Source organism: Euprymna scolopes, chromosome 33, assembly GCF_053919585.1.
Source record: "Euprymna scolopes isolate OS-2025 chromosome 33, ASM5391958v1, whole genome shotgun sequence".
NCBI lineage: Eukaryota > Metazoa > Mollusca > Cephalopoda > Sepiida > Sepiolidae > Euprymna > Euprymna scolopes.
This window is the reverse complement of record NC_136514.1, coordinates 80026149-80043535: the sequence shown is the minus strand read 5'-3', so window position 1 is coordinate 80043535 and position 17387 is coordinate 80026149. Positions and strand designations below refer to the sequence as shown.

Below are 17387 nucleotides of genomic sequence, written 5' to 3'. Positions count from 1 at the left end.
TTGATAAGCGGTACCTTAGATAAGTAATATCTAAAATTTAAAAAAAAATTACAATAAAATCATAGTTTACTTATTTATGATCCGAATGAAGTTTGGACTTATAAACTTTGTCTTTAAGTATGGCAAGCTCACCGATTGATCCATGGTAATAGGTATAAAATTATGATGCTATTAAGTATATAAACCAAACTGTATTTTTTCTTCTCCATCTCTATTTCTCAACCCGTTCCTCCCCATCCACTTAAACATACAAATACTTACATCAAGTTCAAATGCAGGCCTATATTCTTTACCTGACCCTAAAAATTTGCTAGGGGTCTCATTATCAACAATTGGCTGAATGTTGCTCTGTCTTGGTGATAGTTTTGTACTTTTCTCTCTCTGCAATTCCTGGAAATGAAAACAAATTTCTTGAATAAAACCAATTAAGAAAATAACAACAAACAAAAATGAAACAGAATAAATTCTTGAAATAAATTTATAAATGTTTATCATAATGTGACAAATCACTTAATTTTGAAAAGAACGTCAACTATGCAAAACTCATCAGACTCAGACTTTATTGAATGTTTGTCAACAAGATTTGACATTCATATATTACTTGTTTTGACATTTAAATATTACTTGTTTTGACATTTATATATTACTTGTTTTGACGTTCATATATTACTTGTTTTGACATTTATATATTACTTGTTTTGACATTTAAATATTACTTGTTTTGACATTCATATATTACTTGTTTTGACATTCATATATTACTTGTTTTGACATTCATATATTACTTGTTTTGACATTCATATATTACTTGTTTTGATTCGACTATTGTTCTTATCTTGGAGCTGTTTTTTTTTCCATGCATACAAAACCATGGTGAAAAAACAAAAACAATTCCAAGATTATGAAATCATCTTTGGAGCTAGTAACTTTTATCCTTTCTTTTCCAAGATGGCAACCAACATGTCTGATGAAGGTTGGAAGCTACACCAACCAAAACGTTGCACAAATAAAACTCAAGATGAGAACAATAGTCCAATCGAAACAAGTAATATAAACAATCAGCCCTTATCTCAAAAATTCAGAATTGTAAGATTGGACATATATTTTGCTATGGTTGATACCGGCAAAATCAAAAAGAAGTCTTCCTTGATAGATATAGGTTGTTGAAAATCTCAAACAAAAATAAATACATAATAAGCGAAGCATGCACAGTCCCCCGTGAGTGCACAGTGAACAAGGCATAAAAAATGACTAAGTTTAGCATCCCCCCCCCCTCCATTTAGCCCCAAAATTCCCCAGGGGACATCCATTCTTGGTGAAAATGAACGAACGGTGCAGTTTTAGGCCTTAACATATGTAAATTTGAGTTCTGCACCATGCAAAAAAAGAAATGATTAAGTCCATCATTTGCTCCCCTCCCCTCATTTAGCCCCAAAAGTCCCCAAGGGACTTAACATAATTAAATTTGAGTTCAGCACCATGCAAAACTGCTAAACAGACATACACAGAAAATTTTGGACAAATATGGTAAAATAGTCCCAAAAATGGAGTATTTTTATGAGCCCTAAAAGAGACCCTGGGGCACACCCAAGAGTTATCGCGAAGTATAGACAAACAAAATTATATAGAAATCAGTTTGTTACAACTTTTCAGAAAGTTTTATAAAAATCAAAGGCATCAATTTTTTTTAATAAGCACAAAAGTGTCAATTTTAACCATTTTAACCCAAAAGGCACCCCTAGGGCAGGCAACTGGAGTTTTCTAGGAAAATTCGTTCTGTTACTTTTTTACTCATATCATGTTTAATTTTTATGCAAAATCTCAAAAACTTGCAATGCATAGTTATTGAGAAAAATGTGGACGGACCAACGGACAAGGGTGAATTCACAGGTCCACCCTCCTTTTGTTGGGGGAACAAAAATGATTTTATTTATTTAATGCAAAAAGTCTATATTATTTGGGGTTCTGATTCTCTAAATAATTTCATGAAATAACATTTCCAAAATGAAGAGAGAAAAAGAAAGAAAAGGTTTCTTTGAAAAAGACATACATAGTTGAAAGTCTAAAAATCGGCTTTAAGGTGCAGTGAAGTAAGTATTATGGTATACATTCAATGCAAAGTTAGAGATTAATAGGGATTAGTATTTAAGTGCAACTTTTTCTCAGAAACTACTGGGCCCAATCTGGTTGAAATTTTGTATGGAAATAAGGTGCAGCGAACTAAGTATTTTATGCAAAAATGAGCACAAATTTAACCATATGCAACCATCAATTTGCAAAGCACTTATGTTGAATAATGATGATGGGCAACATCGGAATAAGTAAAAATGAAAACTCAAGTAACAAAACTTCCGTGCATTGCTAGACTACTGAGAGAGTGAGTGAATTAACAAAAAAGCAACCTAATTATTGACCTCTGACGTAAAAACGGCCCATTTTTTAACCACTGATGCAGAAGCAGATGTAAATGCTAGACAAAACAAATAAACAATGGAAAACAGAATTATGAAAACTGCAGGTAAATATAAATCGAGTTGAACAAACAAGAGAAGAGACAACACAAGAGTAGTTGATCAACCGCATTCTAGCTACCACTGCCTCTATCTCCCTCCATTTCATGTCATATGCCCTGTTATCAAATAAAATTTGTCATTTATTTGATAAACACAGCAATACATTGGACGCAATTTGGTGTTATTGTTGCATAGGTGGCATACAACGCTGGAAAATATCAGAGCCGGGCAAAACCAGATGTAAATCGAATTGCTGGTAATGATGTCACTTTACATTCCGATCAAAGAATCAAGATCATGAAATAATGTGTGATAATATTTTAACTGGATTGGAATGCCTAAAAGACAAGACAATAAACATTTGAAATTTCAAATCAAAGGTCCAAATAAGTGAATAATTAGATTCCGATCAAGGAATGTGAGATGATGTAAATATTAGTCAAAACAAAGACAGTCAATAGAAGAGAGATAAGAGCCGGCATACTTCTGCCGTAGCCGCAACAACCACACACCACCCCCTACTGATCCGAACTCTTTCGCTTGTCATACCATCATGTAATGTAAATAAAACTTTGTTGATTTATCAAATTGTTGTTTGATTACAAAAGCCACCGGTATCAGAGTGTATATAATATGCCACACATTTTGTAAAAGTGCGAATCAGAAATTATATAGATAACAATATTACATTATTAAGAATACAATTGAAAAAGGAAAAACAGTGGTGTATCAACAAATATACACCTGTATGTAACTCTTCTAAGTCAATGGGCTATAACTTTTGCTTGTTTTTACTGGCGAAACAGTCTATTTAGAATTATTATTCTTACTATTGTAGCATGTCAGGGATGAGTTATGAAAGTTGCATTAAAGGGAGATAATCCAGGAAGTTTATCATAATACTTACCTTAACCCTAGAATGTTGTAATGGCACCATTCCAATTTGTTCTTGATCTACTGCTGCTGTCGTCATTGCAGCTGCATTAATGTTTTCTTTCTGACTGCCAGACAATTTAGATGCTATTGCCATGTCATGATTATCTGAGGTAGCATTTGTAACCGGGATTGTATCATCTGACCGTCCACTTGTGTTGTGTGACGTGTCAAGATCAGTCGGCGTTTCTACTGGCTTTGTTTTTGAAGTTGTCACTCTGGATGTATCAGCTGGTAGCTGCAACGGTGTCACAAACACAGAATTTGCTTTGGCAGTGGGGTCAGTTCCTTCGTTAGTTACTGTTGTATCATTTACAAAAGTGTTCGATGGAGATTTGGCCGAAGTGAGGATGAATTTCGACTCAGGTTCCAATTTACCGCTTTTGGCACAGGCAAGCAACCAACTGAAATAAAAATAAAATCCATAATTAAAAAACTTGATTGGTTGGTTGTTTTTGTTTTACGGCATATCAACCCTTTTCAGGTTATTTTTTGAAGAAAAATTTTTTTAGTAGAATATATTTGTTGTTTTCAAGTCGGTTTCTATTTAACCCATAGTTGGGACCCTAACAGGTACTACCACTCCGGGTCAGAGTGGACCTGGAAGCAATGGCAATTAAAGGGTGGCTCCATACTCCCTAAAGCCCACAAGCTGGGGCCTCACCACTGGATATAGTTTAAGGTCATATCCAGGACCATTAAAAAGACTTGAATAATTCCATTAACCAGCTGAAAAAAAAATAAAAGCTTATATAATTCTATTAAAATCCGAATATAATGCAGTGGGGTTGTATATATTTATGAGTTTCTTTTATCGTCTAGTAGTGAGATTGTGTACCTGTGTATATGGATGATCGTCTATTTGAAGTTCGTTGTGTGCTTATGTATAAATACCTTTACAACACAAAGGATGAATAACATTTATTTGGGGTTTCAACATCATCTGACCAATTAGAAAAAACATCTGGTCCATCTTGGGTCTAGTCTTGTCAGAAAACTGTAATGAAAATTCTCCCCAAGAATGACAGGGCCTCAGGTTTTATTTTTGGCAACTTTATTCCAGATGTTTTCTTCCTTGGAAAGCAACAATACTGGTCCATCATTTCTTTAAATTTGATCGGCATTGGACCTCTCACTCCCCCAGGTGCTTTGAGCCATTACGACCGGTTGACTCCTCAACTCTAACTCTACTGTTTGTCCTTCAAGTTCTAAACAATTAATTTCCACGCATTTCGAAAAACCCTCCCCCTCACTAAATGACATCATTAAGATAATCACCTGATGTTTTTACATGTCATTATTTCTAAGTTGTCAATTAAATTGTTATGATGACATTTTTAAGTTAACATTCCTAAATTAATGTAAATAAATATTTATTCTAAATATTTTTACTATTCTAAAACACATTTTAGCTGATCAAACTTTATGGCTTGAATAATCATAATAATTGTCGACCAGCATATCTTTTGGTGTTGACATTCAATATCCAGCACAAATCCAAAGTGAAATTATTTACGTCACTATTGACAGATTTCTGAGTTGTGATTTATTTAATACAAAAGAATTAATTGCTCACAGATTTTATGATATGACTATTTGGAATCATGGATTTCCATTGCTAAACTTCCCTCTGCTATTTCCAAATCACTTCTTTGACCATTGCTTTTCTATCAAACTTTGAAACATTCTTGAAAAATCTAGTAGAAATTATTTTCAAAGTTTTCAAATTTATACAATTTGTAATTCTTAATTATATAATTCTTTATTTTTATTTTGTTAGATATTTGATCAAAGAGAAAAGCCTAATTTTTGTAACTCCATGGAATTAGAAAAGAAATTTTTTTTTTTATATTCTTTGTGTGAAAAAAAAAAGTGGTAGTAGCGGGGGGGGGGGGATTAAAAAAAACAGTAAGCAGTTTGGGTGGAGAGAGAAAAAAAAGTGGTAGGCAGGCTCGAACCTATAACGCAAAGGAGGAGAAAAAAAAATGACATCTTTGCTGATGTTTCTATCGTCCGACCGGAAGTTCGGCACATTGAAATTAAGCAAAGTCAATTCAACCAATATGATGACTTGCAAAAATGGGGGTAAAAAAAAAAAAAACTAACCCCCTCCTTGTAGAAAACTGCCCAGTTGAGGGTGAAGGAATTAATGTTTTTGGCCAATTTTTCGATATTTGTCGTCGAGCTTTAAAACAATACCGATCTTGTGAACATCCGCTGCCCTTGTCAAAAGTTTTTGCGAGACATACAAACACACACAACAAACACATTTTGCCTTTTATATATTAGACTAGCGAGGGTACCTGGCGTTACTCAAGTGTGGAGAAGTGGTGTAGTAAGGACCCCCAAGGGTGGAGAGACGTGTTAAAAAAAAAAAAAGTGGTAGTATTAGGAGTGTAGAGGTGGGGGGAAGGGGGGAGGATCAAAACAACAGTAGGCAGCCTGGGTGGAGAGAGGTGTTAAAAAAAAAGTAGTGGTAAGCAGGCAGGCTCGAACCCATAACGCGAAGGAGGAAAAGAAGGTGAAAAACAAAAAAACCTAACATCTTAGCTGATGCGTCCATCGCAAAACCGGAAGTAGCGAGCATTTGAATTAAGGGTAGTCAATCCAATGGAGATGATGACTTGTGAAAATGTTGACGAAAAAAACGCCCCCTCCTTGTAGAAAACTGCCCAGTTGAGGGTGAAGAAATTAATGTTACTGGCCAATTTTTCGATATTTGAGCTTTAAAACGATACCGATTTTGTCACGTTCTGACACGTCTGTTGGAAGTTTTTACAAGACATACAAACACACACACACACAGTTTGCCTTTCATATATTAGATAAACAATCTGTCTGTGAATTATATATTGCATAATCATGTTGATTTACTGGTTTCTTGACAGATCAACAAAGTTGAGCAATGATGAGCCTGGCCAATAGTACCAGATGGGTTATCATTTGAGAATACTAGGCGTTGTATGTGTTCTCCGCTTATCTCAGCATTGTTTCCAGTCATGCTGAACTTATATACTTGCAATTGGAATCAAAACAGTGCTGACTCAAAAAAAGTGTTGTTGGAGATTGCACAATATCTATATACGAAGTGTCTTCTTGCACAGGCATTTAAAATTGTAGACTTTTGAAAATTCAGTATGTTATTGCTATACATCTTATGAAATGACTGACCAATTTTTATGATTTCAAGCTCAAATCAACAGCTACAGCAGGAATTGTAATATGCCCTACTAAAGCTTGATTGTCACACCTGGTGAATTAAAAAAATGCAATCTGGACGTAAGGACACTTTAGGAGAATAATATGCAATAAAATTCTGTTTTAAACTTGGAAAAAATGCCACAGAAACGTATGGAATGCATCAGACTGCTTTTGGATCATCTTGCATGAATCGAGCATCAGTTTTGGAGTAGCATAAGAAAGTCAAGGAAGGCAAGGAGTCTGTGAGGGATGATGAAAGGGTGTGGGAAGAGTAAGGAAGTCAGAACGCCAGTTAATAAGCCAAATAAAGAATTTCATGAATAAGGACCGTCGTGTGTCTATGAAGACAATAAGTGCACAGTTTTATGTCAATGTGGGGAACTGTACATATAATTATTCATGGGGAACAGAAGATGTGAAAGATTTGCATGAATCTCAGTTCACAACCAATTCACAACTCCATCCTTGTCACAGACTATTTGACCAAGATGGGCATCAAGATAGTTTCTCACCCTCCCTATATTCCAGACCTTGCTCCCAGTGACTTTTGGTTATTCCAAAAGCTCAAGGAAAACATTAGAGGCTGTTGTTATGAGACAACTGAGGAGATGAAAGAGGCTGTTACGAGGGTCATTGGCATGCTCACAGAAGAGGACTTTCATGCAGTCTTCCAGAAGTTGTTGGAACGATACAAGTGTATTGCAGCAGGAGGAGATTACTTCAAAGGGAACTAGCGTTTCCATGTATATACTATCAATAAAAGAATCCATACGGAAAAAGTCTGGAAACTTGTTGAAGGCATCTCGTATCATCTATGTTAGTTCTCCAAATTTTTTTTTTTATTGGTATTCGCTTTCAGGAGTTTGACTTTTTTGCTTTCCTGCATCAGTGTGAGATCTATTTTTGGCTTTGGTTAACATCCATGATGGTATATTTGAGCATGTCCACTGCAATGTTATTATTTATTTGGGTTGGTTGGTTGTTTTTGTTTTACGGCATATCAACCCTTTTCAGGTTATTTAATGCCAAATCCAAAGATTTTGAAGAAAATTTTTTTAATAGAATATATTTGTTGTTTTCAAGTCAGTTTCTATTTAACCCATAGTTGAAACCCTAACTCCGGGTCAGAGTGGACCTGGGAGCAATGGCAATTAAAGGGTGACTCCACACTCCTCAAAGCCCACAAGCTGGGGCCTCACCACTGGATATAGTTTAAGGTCATATCCAGGACCCCCATTAAGGGACTTTTACCCTCTGCCGGGGGACAGTCGGTGTATTCTAATGCCCCACCGACAGGGCCAATATTTATTTGGGAGATACCTTCTTTAATGCATATCACTAGAGGTTGTATAGTTGATACAGTGATCTTTAGTAATAAATAGTGATCTCTAGTGATAAATAGTGATCTTTAGTAATAAATAGTGATCTTTAGTAATAAATAGTGATCTCTAGTAATAAATAGTGATCTCTAGTAATAAATAGTGATCTCTAGTAATAAATAGTGATCTTTAGTAATAAATAGTGATCTTTAGTAATAAATAGTGATCTCTAGTGATAAATAGTGATCTTTAGTGATAAATAGTGATCTCTAGTAATAAATAGTGATCTCTAGTAATAAATAGTGATCTCTAGTAATAAATAGTGATCTCTAGTAATAAATAGTGATCTCTAGTGATAAATAGTGATCTTTAGTAATAAATAGTGATCTCTAGTAATAAATAGTGATCTTTAGTAATAAATAGTGATCTTTAGTAATAAATAGTGATCTTTAGTAATAAATAGTGATCTTTAGTAATAAATAGTGATCTTTAGTAATAAATAGTGATCTTTAGTGATAAATAGTGATCTCTAGTAATAAATAGTGATCTTTAGTAATAAATAGTGATCTTTAGTAATAAATAGTGATCTTTAGTAATAAATAGTGATCTCTAGTAATAAATAGTGATCTTTAGTAATAAATAGTGATCTTTAGTAATAAATAGTGATCTCTAGTAATAAATAGTGATCTTTAGTAATAAATAGTGATCTTTAGTAATAAATAGTGATCTCTAGTGATAAATAGTGATCTTTAGTAATAAATAGTGATCTTTAGTAATAAATAGTGATCTCTAGTAATAAATAGTGATCTCTAGTAATAAATAGTGATCTCTAGTAATAAATAGTGATCTCTAGTAATAAATAGTGATCTCTAGTGATAAATAGTGATCTTTAGTAATAAATAGTGATCTTTAGTAATAAATAGTGATCTCTAGTAATAAATAGTGATCTCTAGTGATAAATAGTGATCTCTAGTAATAAATAGTGATCTCTAGTAATAAATAGTGATCTCTAGTGATAAATAGTGATCTTTAGTAATAAATAGTGATCTTTAGTAATAAATAGTGATCTCTAGTAATAAATAGTGATCTCTAGTAATAAATAGTGATCTCTAGTAATAAATAGTGATCTCTAGTGATAAATAGTGATCTCTAGTAATAAATAGTGATCTCTAGTAATAAATAGTGATCTCTAGTAATAAATAGTGATCTTTAGTAATAAATAGTGATCTCTAGTGATAAATAGTGATCTCTAGTAATAAATAGTGATCTTTAGTAATAAATAGTGATCTCTAGTAATAAATAGTGATCTCTAGTGATAAATAGTGATCTCTAGTAATAAATAGTGATCTTTAGTAATAAATAGTGATCTCTAGTAATAAATAGTAAAATTGTACATCTAAAATCCAAAATAGATTTAAGGCTCAAAATAAATAGTGATCTCTAGTAATAAATAGTGATCTCTAGTGATAAATAGTGATCTTTAGTAATAAATAGTGATCTTTAGTAATAAATAGTGATCTCTAGTAATAAATAGTGATCTCTAGTAATAAATAGTGATCTTTAGTAATAAATAGTGATCTCTAGTGATAAATAGTGATCTCTAGTAATAAATAGTGATCTCTAGTAATAAATAGTGATCTCTAGTAATAAATAGTGATCTCTAGTAATAAATAGTGATCTCTAGTGATAAATAGTGATCTTTAGTAATAAATAGTGATCTCTAGTAATAAATAGTGATCTTTAGTAATAAATAGTGATCTTTAGTAATAAATAGTGATCTTTAGTAATAAATAGTGATCTTTAGTAATAAATAGTGATCTTTAGTAATAAATAGTGATCTTTAGTAATAAATAGTGATCTTTAGTGATAAATAGTGATCTCTAGTAATAAATAGTGATCTTTAGTAATAAATAGTGATCTTTAGTAATAAATAGTGATCTTTAGTAATAAATAGTGATCTTTAGTAATAAATAGTGATCTCTAGTAATAAATAGTGATCTTTAGTAATAAATAGTGATCTTTAGTAATAAATAGTGATCTCTAGTAATAAATAGTGATCTTTAGTAATAAATAGTGATCTTTAGTAATAAATAGTGATCTCTAGTGATAAATAGTGATCTTTAGTAATAAATAGTGATCTTTAGTAATAAATAGTGATCTCTAGTAATAAATAGTGATCTCTAGTAATAAATAGTGATCTCTAGTAATAAATAGTGATCTCTAGTAATAAATAGTGATCTCTAGTGATAAATAGTGATCTTTAGTAATAAATAGTGATCTTTAGTAATAAATAGTGATCTCTAGTAATAAATAGTGATCTCTAGTGATAAATAGTGATCTCTAGTAATAAATAGTGATCTCTAGTGATAAATAGTGATCTTTAGTAATAAATAGTGATCTTTAGTAATAAATAGTGATCTCTAGTAATAAATAGTGATCTCTAGTAATAAATAGTGATCTTTAGTAATAAATAGTGATCTCTAGTGATAAATAGTGATCTCTAGTAATAAATAGTGATCTCTAGTAATAAATAGTGATCTCTAGTAATAAATAGTGATCTTTAGTAATAAATAGTGATCTCTAGTGATAAATAGTGATCTCTAGTAATAAATAGTGATCTTTAGTAATAAATAGTGATCTCTAGTAATAAATAGTGATCTCTAGTAATAAATAGTGATCTTTAGTAATAAATAGTGATCTCTAGTAATAAATAGTGATCTTTAGTAATAAATAGTGATCTCTAGTGATAAATAGTGATCTCTAGTAATAAATAGTGATCTCTAGTAATAAATAGTGATCTTTAGTAATAAATAGTGATCTCTAGTGATAAATAGTGATCTCTAGTAATAAATAGTGATCTCTAGTGATAAATAGTGATCTCTAGTAATAAATAGTGATCTCTAGTAATAAATAGTGATCTCTAGTGATAAATAGTGATCTCTAGTAATAAATAGTGATCTCTAGTAATAAATAGTGATCTCTAGTAATAAATAGTGATCTTTAGTAATAAATAGTGATCTCTAGTGATAAATAGTAAAATTGTACATCTAAAATCCAAAATAGATTTAAGGCTCAAAAAATTCATACTAGAATTGTCTGCAATAAAAAGAATTGGGTAAAATTCAGTTGGAAGTTAAACTTTCAATCCTCAGTGCAGGCGATACTCAAAATATAATTTCACATTATTTAGGGCTTCTACCCGGTCATAGATGATAGAATGAAACTATGCTACCCCAGTCGATTAAATAACAGATTCTATTTGAAATTCCATGCATTAACAGAAAGATTGCCAAGTTCAACCAGGTACACCTGAAGATGGTCAGAGGTTACATGGATCAAAACGTTGTAAAAATAACACTCAAGATGAGAACAGTAATCTGAATAATCCAAATAATACAACTTATCAATCCTCATCTCAAAAATTCAGAAACGGTATAAAAAATGGGTGTATTGCAATGTGAATGTTTTTTTTAATAGGCTGACTTATTGGGGTCATTTTGAACTTTTTAATATATACTGAAGTAGTATTTCTCATCTTAGATGTAATTGGAGATTACATCTGAGATGGGCCAGCAACATGAAAGTAAGTAGAAACATGAAAACTTTGTATAGAGAAAGTAAAGAAAGAGGAGAGAAAGAGAAATATAAAAAACATACAGCCAAATAATGACAAAAAAATAAGGAGGTAAGGCTCTAGTGATTTGGCAGAAATCTTTTTCTTATTAAAAAAAAAACGTTAATTTAAACCAAAAAGTGAGAAAAGTATGAAAGAGAAGAGGAAGAGAGAAACATATGGAAAAAGAAAGAAAAAGGAGATGAAGAGAAATAAAAAAAACATACAGCTAAATAACGGGAAAAAATAATAATAAAGTAAGGCTACAGTGATTTGGCAGAAATCTTTTTGCTTATTTAAAAAAAACAAAAAAAAATGCTAATTTAAACCAAAATATGGGAAAGGTAGAAGACGAAGAGAGAAACATACGGGAAAAGAAAAAGAAATAAAAACTATACAGTCAAATAGTGGCAAAAAAATAAAAAATAAAAAGATAAGACTTTAGTAATTTGGCAGAAATCTTTTTCTTATTGCAAAAAAAAAAAAAAAAAAAAAAAAAAAGAAATGCTAATTCAAACCAAAAAGTGGGAAAAGTACAAAAGAGAAAAGGAAGAAAGAAACGCAGAAGTCCATTTTTTTTTCTGGATAAAAAAAAAAAAATGGTGGAGCAATCATATCTTTGAACGTAATATAAGTATGAAAAGTAGTATACAAGGGACTTACTCAGTTTTGACCGTTGGGATTTTCCATTTTAAAGCCGCCTCATATTTTGAACCGCTTGCTTCTTTGATAACCAAATGAGTATTACCCAACATGTCTTTGCTGGCCCGTCTAACAAAACACAACTGCGAACTGAAATATAGAAAGAAAAACAGATTTTTTATCTATACTCCTATAATTTTTTTTTTTTGTGTGTGTATTAATATTCATATTAAAACTCCCTTTTTTTCTATTTATTTAAAAAGAAAATACAACTTTCTTATATATGGGTCGTGAAATTACATTCATCTGGAAAAGATCTAGCTAATTTGCATATTCTTTTAAACATTCATTTTAATTAATTCCTTATTAGTTTTTTTCGATTTTCTTATGGGATGATCATTCATGCAGATATTCTACATGATTTATACTTGCATAATATTTGCGTAAAAAACTTATAAACACAAAACTCTTTCTATATTTACTAGCATTTCAGCCAGGCATTGCCCGGGTGTTTGGAGGTGTATGGTGAACAAAAAAAAAAAAAAAAAGAAAAAAAAAAAAAAAAAAGCGGTCAATTTTTTTTAACTTTGACTCCTATTATGACCCCTTAAAATTTATTGTTTTGGGCTCAAATCAAGTTATTAAGTTAGATCCATATATCCAAGGAACCTATATCTAAAATTTCAAGTGTTTAGACCCAAAATTGTTGGATGAGTTTGGTAGAGTTCCCAAAGGTCAAATCGTTGAACTTTGATCCCTTAACAGACAAATTTCTGTCCAAAAACCGATTAAAAAGATTTCCCAAATCTCAATACCCATTATGACAAATCTCAAGTCTGTAGGCAGAAAATTGACAGAGTAGATTGGTAGGGAAGTGTACACACACAGACAATTTCACTTTTATAGATATATAGATTTTGTTTTGAGATATGCAAGCATTTAGATATAAAGACTGAAAGAAAACGTTTTCACAATTTTTTCCAATAAAATAGTCCCAAGTAAATTTAAGTATGTACATCACAATATTAAATAAAATAACTATTTAAGAATTGGTATAGAACAGATGCTGTCAAGTTAAGGTTTTCTTTTATTATTTCAGTAAAAGACTTAATTTCCTATAAAGGGCAGATGCAACTTTACCTCGTCTCTTTGTTTTATATTTCTTCTTCTATAATATAAACGGGAGTTGTCTGTGTATATGTTTGTATGCCCAACTGAAGCTAAAAAATAACACAACAAATACCCATAAAACTGGTAATTTCTAGATCAGCGTTGCCCTGGATGAATTATATCTAAAATTTAGGAAAAAATTACTCATTATTTGATCCTAAACTAGCGTAAATGTTTTTAGGAGAGGGTCAGTTTTCTAGCCAGATTATGTACTAATTAAAGGAAAGTAACTATGATTTTTTTTTAATGAAGGAGTTAATTTCCTTATGCCAATTCATTCCTCTGAGGAATCTATATAAAGGAGAGTTGTCTGTGCATATGTCTAGAGAGAGAAATGGATTAGGCGGAGAAGAAAGGAAGGGTGGGGAGAGGGAAACTAAGGCACGGGAAAGAAAAAGATAGAGAAGAGATAGAAGTTTTAATAGAAATGTTACACTTTTCCATAGGGATAATGCCATGTAACCCTGCTAGTTCATAATAAAATAAAAAGATAATTACGTGGCTCCAAGGATGTCACCAAGATACATTAAGCAGTTCTTTTCCACTCCACTAAATCCACTGCAAAAGAAAAAGTCACTTGTAATTAATTTTAATTGTTGAACAAAAAACAAAAAAAAACAAAATCAATAAATCTTAAAAACTATCAAATAACTAGATTTTATCATGATCAGATCAAAAATACATTATCATTTCCTCCCATGTTTTCCTTCATTTTCCCATGAGAAATGACCCTTCTACCTCAACTGTTCTACATCTACCAATCCAAAAACTTTTTTTTTCAATCTAATTTTTGTTTATGGTAACCTACTTTCATATTGAGTATGAATAAGAAAAATTATGCAAACAAAAAAAAAAGCACGTAAGCAAGAAAAACACGTAAACAAAAAAAAAAACACATAAGAAAAACATGTAAGAAAAGCATGTAAATAAGAAAAATATAAATGAAGAAAATAAATTAACAAATAATATTTATACCTGAATGATATGACACAGTTTTTCAGAGGTTTTGCACTCAAATTTATTTCAATTGGCTGAAATAAAGTGTTGCTGTCCGTCGGAAGCAAGCAATTCTGTTCAAGACACGATTCCTGCAAACAGGCATTTATCATTAATATTAGCAATGGAAAATGAAGTTTAAAAAAATTAATAATAAATTTAAAAATTCTTTTATTTTTAAATCAGAAATTAGGCTCATACTTTTACGATTTCAATATAATATACACTTCAAATTTTTTTTCGATTCCCAATTGGTTGTCCCAACATATTTTATACATATTTTTTTATGAAGTATGTGTTACAAGTATTTTGTTGAATAACAGAAGCCTTCTAAGCAACTCAGAAGCAAAAATATATTCCTTGGGAAATAGTTGGATATTTTTTTTGTTCATAAAAATTTTATTCTAAAACATGTTTTGATATTTGGCAAAGGGTTATATATCATTAGAAAGCACATATTCTATTCTACAATATAATGGTCATTGTTTTTTTGCTCATAAAATTTTTGTTGTTTAAAACCATCAAATGGATTGTCAAGTAGATAAAAAATCACATTTTCGACACCATTCTTTTCGCCTATAATTGAGGTCAAAAAGAGAGCGAAGTGATCAAGGATATTTATGGAGAAAACGCTATAGCTGAGAGAACTGTTCAAGATTGGTTTACCAGATTCAAACAGGTTAATTTTAACCTCATTGATGCTCCTCGTTCCGGAAGACCAATCAAGATAGATGATGATCAACTCAGGATTCTTTTAAAGGAAGATGGTCAGCAGACATGTAGAGAATTGGGTGAAAAGATGAAGTGTGATTTTGTGACAATTTCACATCACCTTCAGTCGATGGGATTCACACAAAAACTTGGAGCTTGTGTCTCACATGAACTTACTTTTGCTGTTAAAATTTTTTTTCTTAAAAAAAAAAAACAAAAAAAAACGGCGGGAACTTATGCAACAACCTAATATATATAATGATCGCTACATCTTGACAGACGTTTGTCATCTCTTTAGCTAAGTGTTATGCGTCTGTATGCAGGTAACTGACTGTTTAATCCAGCTTTAGTCCTACATGAAAGTACACATATGCAACATAAAAACTTTCCCTCTTGTAAAGGTGTTCGCATCATAACATTGTGAATTCTTGAATGTCATGTCAGGCCCCTTTTAGATTTGCACATTAGACCCCAAATATGACACCTTAGCGCTGCCGGATGTGCTGTAAGAGCCTCTTCATAAGACTGTCGTTCCTGTCTTTGATTGTGTGATTTCAGATGATTTACAAAACCAACTTTTGACAAAAGGTATCTGCTATATACACTGCACTTCAGTTCCTGTAGTAATTTCTGACATTATATTTTCATCTTGCTTTCTTAAAACACATTTTAAGACAGCAAGGTCTGCATGCTGCTCCTCTGAAATCTTACAATTTCTTTGATGGTTTTTCTTCACATCAGTGATCAATCTTTCGCTTGGGTTTCCCAGTTATGTACATCCATCTCAAGTATTTTCAAGTTGTTTTTCAGAGAATCCTTAAACCTTTTTCTTGGTTTATGTTGTGGTCTGTTATCTCTGTCTTACCATAAAACAGTTGTTTAGGAAGTCTTTTGTCCTCCATCCTAACTAAGTCTAGCGCATTTGATTTTGAATGATTTTCATTTCTATACTAGTACCAGTTGATTGTTCAAGAACTACATGCAGTGTCAGGCGTTAGACTCCTCCAGTTATATGTATTCTCCAAATACAACTTTGATGAAACCTTTTCAATAACTTGAGATGCCTTCTATATGTTGTCCAAGTCTCTGACCCATATAGCAGTATAGTGATAACGCTTGCTTCGTAAACACTTAGCTTTGTTTTTGATGTGATTCCCCGATCTGATCACACACGTTTCTCCAGTTTGCCAAAAGCAGAACTGGCTTTGGCTATTCTGTGATTTATCTCAGCATCAAACATACAGCATACTACCAAGATATACAAAATTGTCCGTGACATTTAACTTTTTACCATCAACCAAGATGTTTGGTTCAACATATGGTATTCTATAGGAGGGGAATACATAACATGTTTTCTTAAGTCCAAACGCTTTACAAAGCCTTTGATAACTTGTCCATAATCATTTGTGCGTCTGCTTCTGAATGTGAAACAAAAGCTGCATCATCTGCATATAAAAGTTCAAGCACAAGGTTTTGAAAAGTTTTTGACTTTGTGTTGAAATGTCTAAGGTTAAAAAGTTTACCTGATGTACGAAACCAAAACTTCACCCCAATATCGCAATTGTTAAAAGCACACACCAGAATCACAGCAAAATATATGGAAAATAATGTAGAAGCAAGGATATCACCTTGTTTCACACCGTTTTCAATTGAAATTGAGATCCATTATTCACCCAGGCTTTCATATTATGGTGTAACTGCTGAAGCAACTCCACAAAACTAGTAGGACAGTTTCCTAAGAATAAGTGCATTGCGATTAACGATATCAAAAGCTGTTGTCATATCAACAAAAATTTGATACAAAGGCACTTGCTGCTCCATATATTTTTCCATTTGCTGTCACGCAGAGAATATCATGTCCATTGTGTGGCAGCCAGATCTAAAATCACATTGATACTCTGGGATGATAGAGGGACAAATCCATTTCATCAAACGATTTAACAAAATCTTTGGTAAAACCTTTCCCACTGCTTCAAGCAAATTAATGCCTCTAAAATCACCACACTCAGATTTTGACCCCTTTTTTTTATAAATTGGGATCATCATTGCATCAATCCAATCTTGAGGGCTAACATTACCATGCCAAACAGCAAGAATGAATTGATAACGCTATCACCTTCAAATAGCAATAATTCAACAGGTATCCTTCCAAGCTTTTCCCTTATTCATCTCTGTTAATGTTCTTTTGGTCTCATCAATGCTGGGATCAATCATCATCTCATCAACAACCTCCTTTTGAAGGAGACTATCAATATCATTTATCAATATATATCATTTACTTCAGACGGA

The 17387-nt window shown here is 32.0% G+C and overlaps 1 protein-coding gene across 1 annotated transcript in view; it reads right to left on the bottom strand.

The window, feature by feature from the left end:
- Nucleotides 1-17387, bottom strand: part of LOC145258320 (DNA topoisomerase 2-binding protein 1-like) — a 178246-nt gene that overhangs the window by 70699 nt on the left and 90160 nt on the right. Inside the window, exons 19-23 of the mRNA XM_080116401.1 lie at nt 14367-14479; nt 13890-13949; nt 12243-12371; nt 3421-3850; nt 262-390 (exon numbers count right to left, since the gene is read on the bottom strand). Coding sequence (XP_079972527.1) covers nt 262-390; nt 3421-3850; nt 12243-12371; nt 13890-13949; nt 14367-14479 — 861 coding nt within the window. The remainder of the gene's footprint in view (nt 1-261; nt 391-3420; nt 3851-12242; nt 12372-13889; nt 13950-14366; nt 14480-17387) is intronic.